This window comes from Tympanuchus pallidicinctus, unplaced genomic scaffold, assembly GCF_026119805.1.
Source record: "Tympanuchus pallidicinctus isolate F22 unplaced genomic scaffold, pur_lepc_1.0 scaffold6, whole genome shotgun sequence".
NCBI classification, from domain to species: Eukaryota; Metazoa; Chordata; class Aves; order Galliformes; family Phasianidae; genus Tympanuchus; species Tympanuchus pallidicinctus.
The window spans coordinates 15,901,912-15,923,519 of record NW_026294780.1 but is presented as its reverse complement, the minus strand read 5'-3'; the positions used below and the strand labels follow the sequence as shown (position 1 = coordinate 15,923,519).

Sequence of the window (21,608 nt, the reverse complement as noted above, 5' to 3'; positions counted from 1 at the left end):
AAACAGTTTAAAGCCATTTTCTGGTTTCTTCAAGGCAACTGCCTCAAGCAGAAACTTTCATTGAGCTGTTTGCTACCTATAGCATTGGCAGTCAACAAAACTGAAAGACTCAGAACAATAAAACAGAGGTAATTAAAAAAAAAAGTTTCACTTCTTTTGACTCATGCATTGGTACACAGTAGCATTAAACAACTGTTTATCAAAAATTCTTCCCCCTTGAGCTATCTCCTACAAACAACACAACTGCTGTGAGCTCATTCCCACACCTGATTTACTTAATTACCCCATAGTACTGACTGCATCAGGGCTTGACACGAAGCTGACTTTACAGATCACGAGCTATTTTTTGCATAGGACAACCCATGCCCAAAGCAACAACACAGAGGAGACTAAACACTTCTCTTCCCAATTTGGGAAACAATTCACTTACCTCCCTCACATTTTTATCACTGTTTCTCAAATACAACTTTTGGAAAACAAAGGAGACAGGTTTCTGAAAATTAAGATAATCCTTGACAAACGCCTCAAACTCTGAAATGCAGGTGCTCACTTCACAATCACTTGCCACCTCCCACCTACAGATTAAAGCCCAGATCTATGTATGAAAAGAGCATATAGGCACAAAAAACAGCTCTAAGCCTAAGATTATTTTAAAATAACAAGCTTGAATCATTGAAACATGTTTAGTATTTACTGATAATGGTGCTGGAAATAAGCCATCTGAAAGAAAACACTATTACAATTTCATTGCTATTTTATAAATTGTCTTAATTTTCATTCATTGCATCTGAAAACAAAAAAAAAAAAGAAAAAAAAACTAAACAGCCTAAAAACAGCCTGGATTGCAATGTGAACTTGCAGCCCTATTTTTCAAAGCAAAGTGAAACAAAAGCTTTACTAACATACATGACAGCTTAGTCTTTGGTAGCTGGGAGCTTTTGGATTAGTATTATTACAGGTGTCACAAATATGATGCAAATTGCTGCTGTTAAAATAAAATGTGAGTTCTTGGAATAGCTTAGTAGCATAGAAAACAAGACCATTACACTACTCTCTACTTAGGCAGAGTTAAGAATATTAAAATATTTTTACTTTGGTCCAACACATCAAGACAAAAAAGAGGAAAAAAAAGGAAAAAGAACAGGTAAGATGCCAGAATGTATAGTGTCTGACCTTCAAGAGAAGGTCACGGTTCCATACTGCATCACAAGCAAACAAACAGCATCAAGTTAACAGCTGTTGCAGCATGTGCTCATCAGAATACACAGTGAAATTCTGGGAAAGTAGACTTAAAATCAAATTTGGCCTCAACACTCCATCCTAGATGTAATTCTGCTATTTTCTATACAAATTCAAGGTCAGTTCCAAAGCTGTGCAGCTTCTACATTGTTAACTCAGCATCCTACATCTTACACACAAGAAATACAAATTACAAGAACCTGAAAAGCTCACACTCCTCATGTTATTCAAAAGCAACCCAAGGGCATATCATTGAGCACCTCAGTACAGAAAGGACACTGAGGTGCTGGAGCAGGTCCAAAGAAAGGCAACAAGGCTGCTGAAGGGCTTGGAGAATATGGCCTACGAGGAGAGACTGAAGGAGCTGGGGCTGTTCAGTCTGGGGAAAAGGAGGCTGAGGGGAGACCTCATTGCTCTCTTCCAATACCTGAAAGGTGAGAGTGGGGCTGGTCTCTTTTCACTGGTGACAGGACGAGGGGAAATGGCCTCAAGTTGCACCAGATAAGTTTAGGGTGTATATCAGGAGAAACTTCTTTACAGAAAGGGTTGTTAAGCACTGAAATTGGCTCCCCAGGGAGGTGGTGGAGTCACCATCCCTGGATGTGTTTGAAAACCATTTGGATGTGTTACTCAGGGACATGATCTATTGGAGGGTTGTTAGAGTTAGGGTAGCATGGTTAGCTTGTGGTTGGACTCGATCTTCAAGGTCTTTTCCAGCCTGGGCTATTCTATCATTCTATTATTCTATCACAAAGTTAACCACATGCTAACAAAAGCACAGACTAAGATAAGTTACAATTAGCCAACTGCATTAAAAGCCTACTAGTAAACATGTTAATTATGCCTACTTCAAACAACCTTTTTTTTATTATTATTATTTTTTTAATCTTTACATCCTTAAAACGCAGATGACGACAATGAGTACAGTTCGTTTTACATATCCAGAGTTCAGTATGTGCTTTGTAAATGGTAAAGTTTTCTGAACTGATAAGCTGCTGAAAGTTACAGGCTGGCCAGGAGGACACAAACCAGCTTCAAGCTATGAGTTGTTGTTTTTGGTTTTTTTCCCAAACAAGTTCTAGTATACCAAATGCATGTCAATGAAAGACAAGTCTTTACAACACAAGTACCTGCTATACACTTTTCCTGTATAACTCTCTGAAGACCACAAGGTAAACATACCTATGTTCTGTGAGAACATTTACTGCTGATGGATGATTGGCACAGTAGGCAAGGTATAAGCTTTTCATTTGTGACATCAAATTTAGAAAACATCCTCCAACCCTCTGCTGAGCTTCAGGCAACCTAAAAATGGAGTAACAAAGAAGTTACATTAATATGAACCAAAGAAAAGTTAAACTCACGCTAAACAGTATGTGCCTGTGAGTGAAGTCCACCCAGTTTATACGATGTTAACCTCTTTATTATTATTTTAAATGAACATACGGGTTTCTCTGGACATCAGCCAGCAAACAACAGCATCTTCTTTATTCTTTACAACTTCAATCCTGTACCTGCCAGGCTTGGCTACATCCTCAAAGCGTAGGCATAATATGACGTATTTGTAAGACATTCACTTGGCTGGCCTTTTTCAAGAATTAATCAGCATATTTTTTAGGAGCTTGATTTTTACACAATGCATCTATTGTCACTATCCATGTATACACCATGTCTTGAAATGAATATTACAGCATTTCAGCAAAACTGGATCAAGTAGGCAATAGGATTCTTGCTCTACCCTCAACAACAAATGTGACGTGCTTAAAATTCTCACAACAGTACCATATTAAGCTCTGATAGAACAAATAGCCAGTTATGGAGCAACTACAGGTAGTTTTCACACAATCATCCCTCATCTTGCTTTCTAAGCATCATAAAACACCTTTATGGCTCATTTGCCACAGGGACAAAAATGCTGCTTTACCACCAATATAGAAATACTTCCTGTAACTCATACTTTGTCTTCCATGCTAGAATGAGCCACATCTGCTAAGCAGTAAATTTTTTCCATAGTCTTTTTGCGCAGAAGAATTCTTTTTGTTGAATAACATTGTAACAGTAGCATTAATTACTTCAGAAGAAAAAAAATAGTCTGCAAGTGAAACAGCTTTTAGAAAAAAAGGTTACTTTCACAGTTTTGGTGAACCTAATCAGTTTTGATAGTGTTTGTCAGAAAGATACGCATGCATTTTCTCCATGTAAGTAATGAGGTGGTGGGGACAGGAAAAAAGAATATGAGTATACAACCTGTTTTTCAAAAGCTTGTAGCAGAAACTATCATTTCAAATTGCAGCAAGAAAACATCTAGAGTGTACATATACAAAGATGACTGAATCACAACAGCTTCAAGCCTGAACAATTTGCAGAAAGCCCGAACTCTGATTCTGAATCAGTATAAACAGCAAAAACAAGACTGTGAGAGTTGCTCTATTTTAGCATCTCCTTAAGCTGCATACTTCTTACATAGGGAAAAAACACTCTCACACTGTTCAAAAATATAAAGAAATCTTCAAGTTGAACATACACCAATGGGAAGTATGAAGTCTGTCTAGTCTTGCTTTCTTGCTGCTACCGCACCACCACTCTCAGAACTCATCGTTAAGATAAAGAATGAATCAGACTAACAAGCACAGTAAGGATGGATGTTGTTTTATCCATCTAGCTACTCTTAAATCCAGTATTTCACATTGCTCTGAAGCTAGATGAGTCCTCAGCAAACACCCAGACTGCCATTAGCACAGTTTGGTGGTCTCATGCTGACATTAGTTGAGATAATTCCCTCAGGTAGAATATTGTTTTTCATTTCAAAATCAAAAATCTCAGTGTCCTGAATATGCTTATAACATTTCTAAACATCAACAGATAGTGTTTCCCATCTGAAGAGAGATGCTGTCTAGTCCCTCTGTACGGCAAAGGAAAACCAAGTCGCTGAAGAATCAAAATTGACTGTGGAGATGTTCAGATGTGAGACAAGGGAAACCTTATCCAATAACACCGTTCACCTGAAGGCATCCAGAAAATCTTGACTGAACTCCCCATTAGCACGCCATGCTGGCTGCATTTTGATCACACTGTCAGGTGCTCCTTACATCAAAAGCCAGAGTCCGTATTTTACTGTCTGTAACTATTTCTCTTGAAATAAAATTTTAATTTTGACATTAACAGGGCAGCAGCTTCTGCAGGCACTTAGGGGAAACCAGGGGCATTCCTCAGTAGACTGAGAGATGTTATTCACACAGCCATCCTAGCAGGATTTCCCTTCTAGCAGTCAGTCTCCTCTAATAAATCTAAGCATGAGCTAACAATACATTCTTCAAGCAATAGAAGCAGTGAGAATCTCAGACTCTGTAGACACACAGAGGGAATATAGCTCAGCATTAAATAGTAAGAGGCCCCAATGAACAACTGCTAAAAATGGTAAAAATTGTCTCTGTATTGCCTGGGGGAGGGGGTGGGGAATGGTGGGAAGTGAATTATGGCTTCTCACAATAAGCAGACATCTGTGTCTCCTCAGCCTGCTGTTCTTTTAGCAGAAAGAAAGATCGATATTATTCTCGCTCACATGCTGCACATGCACTGTAACTTTATGCTACGCATTCTTTGCTGAATTAAGATAATCTACAGACTTCACAAGGGTGTGGCCACTCATTCCTTTCAACTTCTCAACTACATACAATATTTGTGAGTGTTCTACTAATTTTACAAGAGTAATTAATAAATTATCCCCACTTCCTTTAATTGCCTGAAAAACAATAATTTAATGCCTGTCACCAAATCATACAAACCTTCTGGTAATTATGTGCTCCGATTCAATAAAGAGCACAGTTTTATAATTTATTCTGATATTGGCATCTAAATATTCTCTCATTTAATACCTCAACTAAAAAGGAATTGTAAGCATAACAATATACATAATATAGGCACACATATATACATGTAGATATATTTAAAGAATTAAAAAAAGCTTCAGTTATAAGAAAACCAAAGACATGTTTAATTTCATTTACAGGATTAGAGAACATTAACAAGGCCTATACAAGCATAATCATTGTACAACAGCATCTAAATTACTGAGTAATTACTATTTTTTGTTGCTGTCTCTGACAGCTACCAGCTCCATTCCCAGATTTAAAGTGGGTTCCTATTATAGCAAAATAATTTGAGAGCAGTAAGAAAGAAGATGACTTTGTTGCTCAGTCACGATTACTTCTCATGATCAGTGATCATAACTGGACTGAAGCTTGACTGGCAGCCAGCAGAGAAACAGCAACACTACAGAATTGTATCCTGTGTATTCTGAAGTTTACCTCAGTTTTCGCATCACTGACTTTTACAACACCACAGTAAAGGTTGTTGTAAACTGATGAATCCAGACAAATCATAACAGGTTAACAAAGGCAAATTTAAAGAAATATAGATAATGTAATCAGCATCTCATGCTTTCTGTAAGCTTTCTTTTTTGCTACGATAAGATTACAACTCTCAACCTCACCTTGTTGTATGGTTACCAGAAGACTGTCACACACTGTCATCTATGTCCCTGCACATACAATTACACAGCCTGTCACAAACTGGAGACTAACCATTAAGGAATTCAGGGAATCTGTTTTAGCAGGGGGTTGGACTAGATCATCTCCTGAGTTCCCTTTCAATCCTTACAATTCTGTGAATTATCTGGGCAGCATTTTCTATTCCTCTCCATCTCCTTCCACAAGAAATTTCCTGTCTCTGTTCCCATCTCTGTGAAAGGCTTTGAGCATCAATGCTAACTTCATTTGTTACAACTGCAAGAGTGAAAGTAAGCGAAGGTCTACAAAGATGATTAAATGATGAAGTTAGCTAATAACTTCAAAGATGCAGTTTGTGAAAGGAACGTGAAACAACTGCAAAGCCGGGGAGATGACGTGAACAGGGTTGCTAAAAATAAGGAAAACTTTCACAGCCTTCCAAGCTGTTATTATTCACAAACTGAGACACTATTCAACTTGTAATCTATCAATCTACTTTTCAGTGCTCTCTTCAGTGTCATACCTTTCATTACCTGCTTACCTTACTTCTCTAAGATCAGTGAAGTTGCATGTTTCCTTCACACAAGCTGAAGGTAACGTGTTCAAGTTCACTTAAGATGGATAGCCTTATTTATTGATAGTCACAGTAACCAAAAGCAAGAGGAGCTACTAGAACAAACTTTTAACAGACGTGATAGACAGACACTCAGAATCAATTCCAAAATACCCATTCATCTTGGGTTACAGAGAAGCATTCTCTTGCTCACAACTAGACCTTTTCCCTCCCCTCCACCCCTGTTTTTAATCCCCATAACATTCCAGGACCATCCCAGAACAAGATGAGAAACATAGCTGTGATGAGCAAGGAGGAGGATGTGAGGGAAAAGAAGTCAAAACCCTATGGGTGTGATGGTGCAAGAAGATAAGTACGTTGCTACATAAAAAGCAGCTGGCCTTTAGTTTGCTACAGAGAAGATAATACATAGGCACTCTGGCTGATACTGGCACCACCAGACAACCTGCCCTGAGAACTGCAGCCACAGACTGACAGCTTGTACTGTCAGGTGAATGGACAAGTTTTTTTTCAGCAAGAGATATCTGATCAACCACTTGCTCCAAAAACATCTAAAGAGCAGCATTTCAACAGTAGAGATCACGTGGATCAGCCCAGATATAACTAAATAGAGAGAGATTTGTTCATTGAGACACTCCTCAGATTCGGTACTGGATCACAGATCTGAAAATAGCTTTAGAACAATGGACCACTCCTTCAAGAGGCTGGGGCACTCTTACTCTGTTTTGCCATCATACATCCTCTTCTGTAAGCTGAAGGCTCCAGCAGCACCTCTCTGCCTTGGCCATTGCTGTGCTTTGACGTCCATCAAAACTAAGCACACTTGAAAAGAAGTGATCAGTCAGAAGATTCTCATTCAATGCTAGTTAGACTCATTTAATACACTGTTTTTGTTTGCTAACCAATAAAAAGAAACTGCAAAGGCAGATGTAACCTCAAAGCATCTGCTACCCAGTCCCTAGCATTCAGGCAGCCAGACAGAAAAAATCCCAAGACTGCAACAGATGGAGCAGTGCACAGGAGCACAGCAGCTGTACTGCAGTGAAACCAACCCAGACAAGTTCAAAGAGGACAAACCTTCAGCACTGCACCAGCAGAGCTTTCAGGTTTGGAAAATCGGGCAAGGCAGGAGGAAAGTGGGACACAGGATCAGAATCTGATTGTATCCAAATGCCTCTCTCCTCCAAAACACACCAAAATCCAAAAACTACAGCATGAAGTGTCGTGAAAGCAACCTATGTTTAACAACATGAAGATCAGAAGAAGTCAACAAGGTGCGGGCAAAAAGAAAGCACCAGGAAGTTTCACATTCAAAGATTTATTAAAGAGAACTAAAATGACAAATAGATGCAAGCAGAATTCAGAACTTAACCAGCATTCAAACTTGCAAGCACAAGAGCAAGAATCTGTTGAGCTATGTTGGCTGGCAACACCACAAGTGGCAAAACATCTGTGTTTGGTCACTCTGACAAGTTTAAGATAAAAAAATAAACAGAACAACACACCGGATGCTGCAACTTGAAGTGACTGAATGATGGCACTGTAAGCTCCCTGCCAAAAATAAAAGAAAATGATAAATCTATTTGCAGCCTGGGAGTTTAGAGAACAGGTTTACCAGCCAAAAAAACATGGCAAAATGACAAAAACCAGGGCAGCAGGGCAAGCATTCTTCTATATTACAAAAATTATAATGGATTAGATTCAAAACAGGAGGAAGTTGGATGCTCAAGTTGATATGCTATGATGAAAATTGAACTGAAAATATAACTTGGCAGGACCAGCATATTTATAAAAAGAAAATAATCAAAAACATTTGTAGTAACCCTTCAGTAATCCTGAAGCATCACTTCCTCTGCCCACCTACTATGATCCATTATGTTTCCTAATTTATTACATGTTAATATTTCACTTACCCAGAAGAAAAACAAAGGACATTATGAAAGAGCGTGCTAACATGATTTAAATCACAGAAAGAACTCTAAAACACTGCTTTAAGCTTAAAGATAAAGCATTAATTTACATATCAAGTTAAAATGAAGCTAGCATGAACATTTGTTTGAAGGCAATATTTTTCTTAAAAGCTGCTTAATCAAAAGTTTTGGAAGACAACAGTCTGCACATTTTCTTAACTTGTGACTTATAAAAGCAAGATAATAGTAAAAAAGAATTCAACAGTAGGAAGTGAAATGATAAGAGAAAAGACAACAAAATATCCAAGCACGTGGACATACAGTCATCCTCATGGCTTTGAGACTTGGTCAGCTACGTGTTTGACTTGAACTTGCCAAAAAGAATACCCTTCTAACTCAAATGCAGCATGGAAGAAAGATCATTTTGAGAACGCCTCCCTTCCACTGCTAAATCATTAGCTCCTTTCCATTCTCCCCAGTATAAGCTGTCTAGAGAAAAAAGAGAGGGAGAGAAGCCAGATGGTAGGAGAACGTGAGATCCGAAGTCAGCAACGTGCTCAGACAGAAATTAATGTCTAGAGGAGATACAACTTACACTTTGTCAAAGCTTCCTCTTAACACAGATCAGCTTAGAGGAACAGAGGAGGAAGAAGTCAAAATAAAATACATGGAGTACAATCAGTGCTGCCAAGATAGGTATTTTCTCCTCTGTCCAAGACATTCTCTGGTACTCGCAGTGAAGTGCTTCCAGTACTTCCCCTGCAAAGACTAAAACTTGTCTCAGCCTTTAGTAGCAATTTAAATGAGTGATTTGGCAGGAAACTAGCAAATTTGGATTAGCAGTCACAGTAGCTCATCACATGGTCAGGCAAAAATCAGAACACAAGCAAGGAAAAGAACTCAAGCAAGTTTAAGAAGAGGAACTGCACTTTCTGCAGAGTTTCAACAGCAGAAACCTGTAGGGAAAATACAAATGTGATGTTCATCTTTCTTACACCTTCACTGCAGGAATAGTGAAAAACATCCTGCTACAACTCATCTAACCTATAGAAGGAAAAGAGATGTTTCCATTCTTCATGCCGCTTTTCCTTTCTGCTTCATGATTCTTAGATAATACAGTACAGGCATTAAGACTGATTTTTTTTCTTTTTTTCAGATTTTTCTTTCTATTCTACATGCATCTCCCAACACATCTGATGACTACCATTGATTGGGACAAAAACGTATTGACCAAAAATCTTTTCATGGAGTCCTTCAACCAACTCACTTTCCTCCCTGCCTCCACTGTTCCATCACAGCATAAGCTACCTCTATTCTCTTTCACTCTTAAGAAGAGACCTAAAAAATCCTTCCTCCACAAAAAAAAACCACACTACTTTTTATCACCTCCTTGCTAGCACACAACTGCATTATGGAAACTTATAAATTGTTTCCTAACTATTTTAAAATTCCTACCTCTGTATTTGCATCCCAGGGCCAATATTTACCTGTACCAGGAGAGAATGATTATCTACACATCTATTACTTTTTTTTTTTTTTGCTGTAGCAACTACCATTACAGTGAGAGGTACAAAACTTCATCTCAAATGTTAATTTACACAACAAGTTAAGTAATAATAAAATATTTGCTTGTTAGAATTCTACACCATCTGATGTGCAATGTACTTACTTGGTGCATTCTTCTAAAGACTGTACAAGCATCTGCTGAAAAGAACTTATTTCTTCCAGATTTCCCATTAAGTATGAAGTGTTTGTCGAGTTTAACCTGTTGCCAAGGTAAAACAAAACGTGTTTATGTTTGCAGTTATTGAGTATTTGTTCTTAAACAAAACCTAGAACATTAAAAAAAAAAAAATGCTTACTGATCCCTTGATCAAGAGCCAGAATCAACCTGTCCAAGTCAGCAAGCAAGAAGAATGAGAGGAACTTGAGACAGAACCCCGTGCTTCAAGGATCTCAGTCCACACAAGCAAATGCACATTAACACTAGAACTGCAGTTTTGATAACATAAGCCCTCCCCAATACCCAAGTCATCTGCAGCCTTATTTTAAAAGCTAGAACAAACTCACATACTTTTCACTGGCTTGTAATGGTCGCAGGTAGTTCGAAAGCATTGTCTGTAGCTCCTTAGAATATTCATTTTCTGTTTCTAATATATTTTGTAGCACCTACAATAAATGACAATGGCTAATGGGTATTTTTCAAAAACATTCAAATTAATACCAGCCTTAAAACATACTTATTTAGCACTGGGAAAATTTAAAAGAACGCTCTTATATTCAGACATTTAGCATCAGCAGAAAAGCATTAACTAGTATATACTTACAGAACTCAAAGAGGAAAAACACACACAACCACACAAGCTACCTTTCAGCCACACACCAGGAGTGCTAACAATAATTACATTATGCTAACTTTTACTGTGAAGAGAGAGTGTCCTTCCAGAGCCAGGAGTAATTATTCCTCCTGTGCACTTCAAAATGTCACAGATCAGAAAATGGCAAAGCACATTCGATGTTTTAAGAGAAACAAACGACTTGTTTTCTCAGTCGGAGTTACAGCACAATTTATCTTACTAGCAAAGAGTTTGCTCATTCAGATGTGCTGTTCTAGCTAAAAGGCCAGACTGATAAATATCAAATAACTGACGACTTCACTTTGCAATATGATTAGTATTGCTGCAGTGATCTTTTTAAATGAGGGTGCTCAAGCTTCCATCAAGAGTGCAGTAAAATACAGTACCACAAGGAAATTAAAAAAAAAATTATAATGTACAGTATGCACTTGCTTTTTGGATGAATATGAATCAAACACTGGAATACTCCCAATTGTGTACAAGAGAACATTTTAATGAGTCATCTCTAAGCAGCCTGCTTTAAGAGAACCACGTCAAAATCTACAGTGCTTCTAGCAGACAAATTATTTTTTGCCTTCAAAAAAGTGAGTGATCTAGCAGGAGATTCATCAGTTAAATGCAAAAACATAAGACACGGTACGTTTCGAAAACTTTTTGGGAATTATTGCTCATAAGCCACACCACAAATCTCTTTTTTGCTACATGCCATATTTGCCAGGCCTACAGCAATATCTCATTTCAGCATTTATAGTAACGACTGTAATTGAGTGCATTATTCAGTGCTGTAGTCAATACTCTTTCTTAGGAAATAAAAAAAGCCATTCATTCCTAAATGCAAACCTGATGAAATAACTTTAAATAGTTCAGTATGTCAATGAAGAATTCACTGTTTCTTTCATTGGTGTCATTGATTCTGCTTATTCCTTGAATGGTTCTATTCATTTGGAGAAAGAGAGAGACCACTTTTGAGTTCATTCTTTTGTTGGAAATCTGAATCCTGAGCTGAAGATTAAAATGTCTCCATTCTCTGCTAAACATGATGACAGAAGAATGTCACAAGGAAAGCTGTAGCTATTAAATAGGAATCTACAGCATGAAATACAACATAGGAGCAAAAATTACTCAAAAAAAAAAAAACCACTAAAAACGATTTTACTCTTCTCTGGTCTAAGCAAGAAAAACAAGAGAAAAGTACATTTCCATTGATCATAAAATAAATTAAATGCTGCTTTCTAAAACAAATATGATACAAAAGAAGTCAGCTGTTAACATGAGAGCATAAAAGTACTTGTGATCCGTATGGTTCAAAACCAAATGCAAGATCAATGTTTTCAAATACAGCCTTTCCAACAAAAATCTTCCTGCTAAAGTCATCAGTTGGGAAAAGGAGACAAAGGCAAGGACAAAAACACAGCAACCTGATGAAACACAACATTTTCAGAAAACATGAAAAGAAAAAAAGACCAACAAGCTTGCTAGAGACACTGAAGGACTGTGCTCCATTTTCTCAGAGTATTTTCCACCCTTTGCTACAAACAGCTTTCTGAGAAGGCTGAAATAAAATCAGTTTCATGTTGTTCTAACAGCTCAATTATTTTCCTGTGCTCATTGGGATTTTTATTTGAAGGCTTTCTTTGGAATATGTAGAAGTAGTTGGAGGAAAAAGATGTAAAGGATGAGGGGGAAAAATGGGAAAACTTAAGCAGTAAAAGCATCTACCAGATAAGCTAATTGGAAAAAAAAAAAAAACACCTAAATACTTTGCACAGTAGATATTCTTACACTGCTTTACATTATTCTGCACAATAGTTCAAACATAAACACAGCTTTAAACACCTCTCAAAGTACATTCAGCCTATTTCCCTTTTTTCCATACAACATACTTTTAATTGAATATGTTTTTAAAGAGAACATCTTGCTGATATCACTCTAAAACATCCGTTTTGTGAACTTCTGCATCCTTCCAGCTTGACTTACCAACCTCATGACGAAGCAACAGGGATAAAATCCTTGGCTATGCTTTGAAGCATTAAGTGCCCCGTATTGCAATTCTGTATTCTGGCACCAGAGCACCCTTATATTCCTCATATCCACATCTTGCCCGTAAACTCTGATAATCACCTTTCTTCCCTTTCCTGTTTTCCGTGTGTTCTGGCTGCTGCAAGACCCCATGAGACCTCGAAGACCTTGTTTCCACAGCTCCACCACAACATTTGCACAGATAAGTCTGGGTACCAAAAGAGCAGCATTGAAGTGGCAGCTTTTACAATCCGTAACACTGATGAATGGCAGGCACAGAAAACTGAGCTCACAGAGCACAAGCTCTCTCAATCACAAGGCATGGAAAATTCAAGCTTGGTTAACAATTCTGTCACACAAAACCCCAGTCATTTCCCTAAGGGGAAAGCTACCACCCAAAAATGGATTTGAATGACCTGCACAAAGCTGATCACCTTCCAACAGAGGGAAAAAAGGCAGATTTCATAGCGACACTTGGGCATGATCCTGCAGCACATTCTCATTTTATGCAAGCAGTAAAGCATTCAAGTGGAGTATCACGTGTTCAGCAAAAGCAGTCAATGTCTAATGTTCCCGGATCATGCAACTCAGACTATATTCCCTAAAAGAGGTCTCAAGAGGAGCACTGTAAAGCACCATAAAAGTATCCCATTATATCCAGTGCCCTCTCAAACATTCATGAACTTTGATAAATACAAATACTTGCTCCAACTTGAAAAGCAGGGCCTCAGAAGGCACAGTTGTTTTCCAATCACTTATCAAAATACTCATACCATAGAGAATGCTGTCCATTTCTTTACCAGCTTTTAGAAAAGCTGCTTAGACTCCACACAATTATCTTCTAAGCCAAGATAATTTTTATGTGGGACGCCAAGTTTTAAATTCTCAAGGAATCAACAAGAAAAAATAAAACATAACCCATTCTGTCCTCAGGGAATAACATGCAATAATACGATCGCTTCTTCAGCGGCAGGCTACTGAATTACTTCTACATGGTCAAGTTAGAAACACTTCCAACAAGTCTGGTTCATATTATATCCTGTTCAGACTTGTAGCATTTAATGGAGAAGATGCTGCAGCACAGTCACTCCAGTAACCCACAGTCTCCATCTAGGCAAAGTGTAACAATAAACCAAACACATCCCATACTTTCAAGCAACCCCAACTGCGAGGCACCACTAATAAAGCACAGAGACCATCACCATCTGTGTTACGAACTTCGAGTGGAGTTCTGCAAATCCATGAACATGTTTACACGGAGATGAAGAACAGAAGAAAGCAGTCTCATCTTCATTTTAAGCACTTTCCTGAGCCTATACAGTTGTTTTCCCAGAAGGGGAGATTAGCAAAGCCTCTCCTACCACTTCCTGAGTTTCCTCTGAACTGTCCTTTGATTCTTTTCCTCAGGCTGACCAACACACTCACAGGTGCTACCTGCAGCATAAATCCTTCCCTAGGAAAGATAGCAACAAATAATCATGAGGTTTACAGGGTCTTAGTATGTATGAAGGAATACAGTCACAACTCAACAGAAGCAAGGAATTCCAGCACACCAGTCCCAGAACATGCTTGGCTGTCAAGTGACAGCAACACAGTTTTTAAATGCTTACTCTAACTCAGGCTATGCTCTTTCATCTACAGTTCATTAGGAGCTACTCGTTTTTGACCTTTAGTACGGGTTTCATGTGGATTGATGATGAAATGCTTATCATAGGGAAGAACCACATCTGTAACAATGACCAGTTACATAAAGCAGGAGTTGCAGCTCACACAGCAAAAAAAGAAAAAAAAAATCAATTCACAGTTTAAACTGTTTGAATGTTAATCTACCTTTAAATATCACTACATACTAATGACTTAAAATAATTATTTGGGTTATATTGCCGTAGTAAGCACTTAGAATGTTTCAAGAAAATGTAGATGCCATCTACCCCAATTTAAATTTTAAGAACAGCAATAAAGTCTTACCTCTTGGAAACAAAGTGCATGCTATAGCACAGCCTCTCATTTTTTAAACAAAAATAATAAGGTGATGAAATTAACAATTGGAGGTATTTGTTACAGTGCAGAAAAAAGTGAAAACAAAACAATTATCTAATTCACTGCTGACAGACTTCATAACAATATTCTAGGGCCAATGCTTTAATTTACCATCTATATTACTATGGATAAGTCAGTTTTCCCCCTCAGGACACGACAGATCCTCATTAGTTAATAAATAGCTAGCAGTCAAAACAGAAGGAAACTTATCTCATCAGATCAATGCACCTGATCAAGGTGAAAAATAACCTGGTTTTGAGTGTGTGATGTCACCTATGTCACTATTTATCATTTACAACAGAAAATGACAGACAACTGTAGAACGCAGCTATGGCTAGCTGCTTCCTAACTGCTATGGCCAAAAGTTGTACCAGAGGAGGTTTAGGTTGGACATTAGGAGAAACTTTTTCTCTCCAAGGGTGGTCAGGCACTGGAATGGCTGCCCAGGGAGGTGGTGGAGTCGCCGTCCCTGTTCAAGAGGTGCCTGGATGAGGAGCTACGAGATGTGGTTTAGTGCTTGTGGTACTGATAGGAATGGGAGGTGGTTGGACCAGATGATCTTGCAGGTCGTTTCCAACCTTGCGATTCTGTGATTCCTAACGTGGATAGTAACTCAAATTTCTGTGATAATGGCAATATGTTATTCAGGAAACAATTATAAAAAGAAAACAAAGACATTGCTTCAAAACTGCATGGCCTTTTGTAACTTAGCCTCCTTAACTATGGTTTTAGCCATTTACTTTCAAACATTTACTTTCTTTTATTTTCAATGAAGTAAACTGTTAGCCCTGAAACTGGCCTAAGTTATTAAGTAAAGTAGGCAAGCATAAAATTTAACTTGTTTTGTACACAGTCGAACTGGAGCTTTAACTAAATCCTAATTTAACAAATGACTTTTTATTACATTACGCATATTTATTATGACTTTATGTAATATGTGGACCTATCAGAGAAACCCTAAGATTTAGCAGCCCAATTTAGGCTTAAAAAAAAAAAAAAAAAGTAAAACGTCAATTTACTTTGACTAAAATGTCATAATGGATATATATTCAATTGAACTAAGAGCACTCTTCCACCCACTGAAACAATTAAACCTTATCTTTGCTGTATTTGTGCATTCATTCCAGTTACTTGTAGGGAAAAAACCAATAGGTTTTAACATCAAAACAGCAATTAAAGAGAAACAACCATCACACTACAGCAACTTCAAAAAAAAAAAAAAAAAAAGACAGTAAAATGGGCTAATGAAGATACACAGGGAAAAAGTAAAAAGGGAAGCAATCTAGTATTTTGTTGCTGCATGTAGTAGAGTGAGAGCATTACTTCTGGTATTTGAAGATATGTGCCTTCGTCAATCATTTTCATCAAGGCTAGCAGGTGTGGAACACAAGCCAAAGCATCAGAGCCCATCATTTACCAAAGAAATATGGCTGTTGACAGATACATCGTGCAAGTGAGTGGGGAGGAGCAGGGGGGTGCTTCCATATTTTCAAATAGAGGCCTATGCACAAGGCTGCTCTGCTCCCCAGGTGGCTCACGTTATCCATGCCACAATCACAAAAGATGAAAGCATGAAACGATGTTGATGGTCCTTCTAACCCTGACAAATAAGATGAAGAGAAAAGAAAACCAAAGGCAGTGGTTCAAAGAAAAAGGAAAGAATGCTTGTGCTTTCTTCTTACACCAGCAGGGAGCAGTGGTTAACAAAAAGCATCACACTGTTTTTGCTTCCCCAAGTACCTCCTGTTAGTAAACAAAGGTTTCGCAAAATGGTTACATCAGGTTTAAAGATTAAATTTCACATTTCTTATCTATTAAAAAGGTACGAATACGAGACCGTAGAACCCCTGGGTGCGTATTAAAGGCGATCCATATTTTCTGGCTATGCAAATTCTGCCATGAAATCAATTCGTCAGTTACAAGGGAGAGGTTCTGGAAGTTAATAAGCAAGTGGATTTATAAGCATGAATACAAAGAAGGTAAATCATTCCAGTTGTTCAATGCCTTGTTCAACAAAAGAACAAAATATTCTCAATTATTTTCATACATCAGAATTCCATTAATTTATAGTGGCTGGTGAAGAGCGACTGCATATTAAGGTGAGAGAAATGAAATTAACAACTAGCCAAGCAAGTAAAATGAGCAGAATACATTACAGTAATGCATATTATTCACTTATTTTAGACTATAATTTTGAATCACGCTTAGAATCCATATGCATGATATTTCATTAAACTGAAATGATCTTGTTTGTGTGAGAACTCACTAAAATTCCTATCCGGTTTCAACACTAGGGTTCTGACAAGGCTTAATTTCATTGTAGTGACAAGAGCATTTAATTAAATGAGGTTCTACTGTATATAAAAAGCTCACAAGGAGAAAAAAGGTTCACTCACCACATTGTAATAGCTTTTGTTGATTGCAGATGTATCAAAGCCTTTAGGTGGACTCTTCAATGTACCTGATTTGGGGGAGACCGGCTTTTCTGAAATAAAAGGTATTTTTGTGTCAATGGGGTGCAATTTCATAGCTTAACACTAGAGGTCAAACAAACCACTTTAAAACAGTAAGATGGAAAAAATAATGCTTCATTAAGAAACGTTCATATTTATTATGCTAGGGATTACTGGCAAGGAATCAAAATTGTTCATATGATCATAATAAATGTAACACTAATCTCAATGAAGGCAAACAAAACTTCTCCATTCTTTCTCCTGGAACTAGATAGTCAGTTAATAAAAATCAGCTTTTTCCAAATATACTTATTTAAAGGCAAAACATCACAGACTGCAATTAAAAATACAAGTGTTTTACACACTACTGGCACTTTCAAACAAATTTTGGTATCAATTTAACGAACTCGTAAAAGTACTTGAGCAAATAAAGGTCAAACATATCAGAGGCAAGACACTGCAAACAGAATCACCATAGAGTACAATAAAGTGATTTACCACGTGCCTATCTCAGAAAACCATTTAAAGAAAGAAACAAGATGAGCTTTGTCAATGAAATATTAAAAATAAAAAAAAAAAAAAAAAAAAAAAAAACAACACCCATGCTTACGTACTTGAGAACAGAATCTACTATAGCAGTAAATGCATGCCTTTATATAATAATCCCATAGGAAATCAACCCTCAGCTACACATGCTCTTCTGGAAGGAAAGCCTGTGTCTTCATGATCAGAGCTGTTGTCCTGAAAGCTGTGTGCTGGTTCCCAAAATGGAAAGACATGACACTAAAGTCTCCTCTTGGTGAGGAGACTTTAACTATTCCCCTGACTCCCGCAAGGATCATGCTGCACGCTGGAAAACACAAGTTAAAAATCTATAGCACCACATTTTGATTTCTTACATTTGACTTAACACACCAGCAAGTGTGGATGCTCTGTGGTGTTTGTCAGGACTCCGTGGTGTTTTGGTTTGTTTCAAATAAGCACACTTGCCTAAACATGCAAACTTCAGATAAGCACTTCAAGTCACATTAATCTAAACAGTACAAAAAAAGCATCATCAGAGCACACCTACACAAAATTTTACATTGATTTTAAAAGCAAGTTTCTATTCCAAAAACATTTTAATAAGCATACATAATTTAACTGTAGTTAGCATGATTCCACATGGCCATTAAGAATAAATTATGCAAGTCTCAGATCCACAACTGCCTTTACAAGAAAAACCCAGTCATCTTCATTATAGGACAGCTATGGGGAAATCCCATGCCAGAAAGGCTGGCCAGGGAGGCAACACCATCAGCAGAATGATCCATAAGGCACCAGCCTCCGTGGGCCTCTGCCCAGGGTGCAGTGACTCAGTGCTCTCACAGCCTGCCCAGCAGGCCCCTCAGACACAGAGCCTGCAGGCTGCCCTCCTGCCTCCTGACTATGCTGGCTAGTCAGAGGGGTTAGCCAGCAGGCTGATTGGTCCCCAGGGGCACTCGTGGCATCTTGAAGAGGGTTTTCTCTGAATTGCATTGGAATTCTTCTCAGAGAAGCTATTCTAAAAATACAGTACGGTCTTAGAGCTACCAAACATGGGCAAAAACATTTCTCCATACCATATCCTGAGATGATATGAGAACTCTCTTGGTGAAGAACCCCCACCTCAAGTCAGCTGTAAGCTGACAGAGCACAAAATCCCATTAGCTCCCAGCAATGCAGCTGGAAATACTGATGCTCTCACGAGGTGCTCTGCTATGCAATCAAGTAATTCCAAATGACGGCTACTGCCACCCAAAAACCCAAGCGGATTTGTGATCACACAGTCTATGCAAAAGAAACATCTAAGTTAACACTCTATACCCAGCTACTTATTTACATATTTATGTAGAATGCTGCTCATTTATGGGACAATTGCAACTTGCTTCATTGCACTGAATGACCAACACATAGGTGATTTATTTTCATTCTCTGTGGGAGCTCCCATCTGATTCTGCAATTTATAGTGACTTTCAGACTCACTAAAAACCTGAAGGTTTTCCACTTGCCAAAGAACATGAAAGTAAGAACTGATGAAATTGATATACTCGAGCAGAAAGTAAGTACTTGTTACTGAACTATGTCACAATACAGATGCCTGACCCTTGCTATTCTGGAGCAAATTGACTGGTCATAGAATACTGGTTACTTCGTCATCTTAAAAGATGTAAAAATATATCTCTTCTCTAACATTATTCCTCTACTAAGCTGCTGAAGATTGGAAAATTTTGCTGAAATAAACAGTAATTTATGTTACCAGCTGCTCAGCTGACTCAGTTATCCACACAGAAGATTAAATTCAGGTTTAAAGAGAAGACGCAGAAAAAGAATCATGCATTAGAATCCTTTTGCCTGAACAGCCATAATCAACGTTCAGCTTGTAGAACACAAAGGCTGCTTCTATTGCAGAAAAAGAATTAGGCACAGTAAATCAGTCCATCTATCGTGTCTGGTATCCTGCCTTTAAGCACTGCCTTGCTTCATAAGGAGGAATAAAAGTCTTGCTGCAATTAGCTCTATTACATAGTGTGTTACAGAGAAGAAAATCCTGATCTTGCACGTAAGATATCACTTTCTCAGCATAAACAAAAATAACTGTCTGTTACTCTTTATGATAGAGCATCAGAGTACTTTCACAAACGTGCAGCATAACCTGATAAACATTTCAAGCAGGTGTGACCCACATCCAACATACTGGGATCATATAAAGGCCTTAAGCCACAAAATCCATAGGTTTCAGTAACGTTAGTTAAACCCTAGCATCTTACCCATTCCAACACCTAAGTGCTGCTTCTCAAAGCACTGAAAGCTGTAATTTTTCAAGTGTGTCCTAATCAGGCTTCGCCATACAAAATGTTCTTTCCTTCTGCCTACTTGTCTTTTAGCCTTTTAGTCCCTACATAAACCTGTTACATCAACGCTGAAAATGCAGTACGGACAGCACAGGACCAAATTCAAACCAAACAAGCGCCCACTCAAGTATTACTCTAATCAATTTTTGCTAGTAGAATATCACTTGAAAGAAGAAGAAAATATCCCTCCAAGTATGCATGGGTGGGAAGAGGAAAACCAGCATTCTCGTTTTCTTTCACTAAGCTGCAAGTGTATTTGTCCATTCCTCATGCAGCGCAGGATGGGACCACCAGATGCACTTTGCTTTTCCATACTGACTTTTCCCACGGCAGAAGAACTATTAACAGTAATTTGTACTGGGCCTGCAACCAACATTAACTGTCAAGAGAGCATAACTGAATAGAGGCTTGACAGTAATAACATTAATTTCTTTGAAGAATTAGAAAAATGTTTGTGACACCAAATGTCATTTTTCAAAGCTATATTCCTGTTTACATAATCATGCCATTAAATGGGTTACGGTGATAAAACCCAGAAAGCTACCATGTGAATTCTTCTATACAACTGATTGGCTAATGCCAGTTGCTAAGAGAAGTGCTTCGTGTTCTGGCTAAATACTATTTCTTTCATCGAAAGGTAAACCACAGCTCTCTAAATCTCCTAATCTTTCTCCTGTGCAAGACAGGACCAGCAATATAAGACACAAGGTTCCACCTAAGCCTTCACATTCTCTCCTGGCTCTGTGCAAGGAAAAAGCTCACTAAAGCCATAGCATCAAATATCTAATAAACTTTGATAGTATGAATCTTTCACCCTGTCACGTGCAACATTACAGCAGTATGAAAGTAAGCCCTCACATTCTAAAATATTTCTGACTAGCAATCAGAGAACACTAAAAAGGACAAGATGTGAGAGTTTAAGAAGTGGAAACTGAAAGCATGCATAGAACACATGAAGAGAAAAAACAGACCATCTCTTCCTTACAGTGTAGGCATACACATGGATAAAGAAAACCCTACTACTTCAGGTATTCTTTTACTCGCATGTTTGATCTTAAGTACCAAATTTCAAGCAAGTTTATTTTTCCTCTCCATTCTGAAATTTAAAAAAGCTTTTAAATGTGATAGTGTCTTGTTTACAAAATAAAAATCCTTTCCTATCCCAATCAAATTTATTTCCTCAAATTTTACCAAGTCACCGTTTAGCATGAGAAAACAGAATGCCATGTTTTGCTCAAAAATCTCATTATCTTTTCTACAACCACTCATTACAAGTATCATACACATATCAGCTAGCATACTGTGCTAGCACTATTACAAATCAGCACTTACTCCCTTCCAGAGAAAGGAATCAGCACAAAGTGCTCCAAAAATGCAAGCAGCCTTACAGAAGTAGAAGACAGCACAGGAAACATGCCTACAGAGCACAGCGAAATGAAGATCTTAGCAGAGAACTCTTCCATTGGTGAGAAGTGAATGTTTAATCCTTGAAGCAGTTCATTTTGGCCCTAGAAATCAGGTATCAGGAAGGGCTGCAAGAACTGGCAAGAACTGTACTTTGTACTAAGCTCAGCTTCATAGCTTTCTGGCTTTCCTGCTTAGAAAAGTCACTTTACCCGTGTCAAGTATTCTCAA

The 21,608-nt window shown here is 38.0% G+C and overlaps 1 protein-coding gene across 6 annotated transcripts in view; it reads right to left on the bottom strand.

The window, feature by feature from the left end:
• The window catches only part of ARHGEF7 (Rho guanine nucleotide exchange factor 7), a 105,933-nt gene that overhangs the window by 36,176 nt on the left and 48,149 nt on the right, over positions 1-21,608 (bottom strand). For 5 of the 6 annotated variants that reach the window (XM_052705887.1, XM_052705888.1, XM_052705892.1 and 2 more), the window contains 4 exons: positions 17,044-17,132; positions 10,306-10,400; positions 9,901-9,996; positions 2,422-2,544 (listed from right to left, as the gene is read on the bottom strand). In XM_052705887.1, the coding sequence (XP_052561847.1) occupies positions 2,422-2,544; positions 9,901-9,996; positions 10,306-10,400; positions 17,044-17,132 (403 nt within the window). Of the gene's footprint in view, positions 1-2,421; positions 2,545-9,900; positions 9,997-10,305; positions 10,401-12,709; positions 14,849-17,043; positions 17,133-21,608 lie in introns of those variants that run through there. The other variant, XM_052705893.1, reaches the window with a different exon arrangement.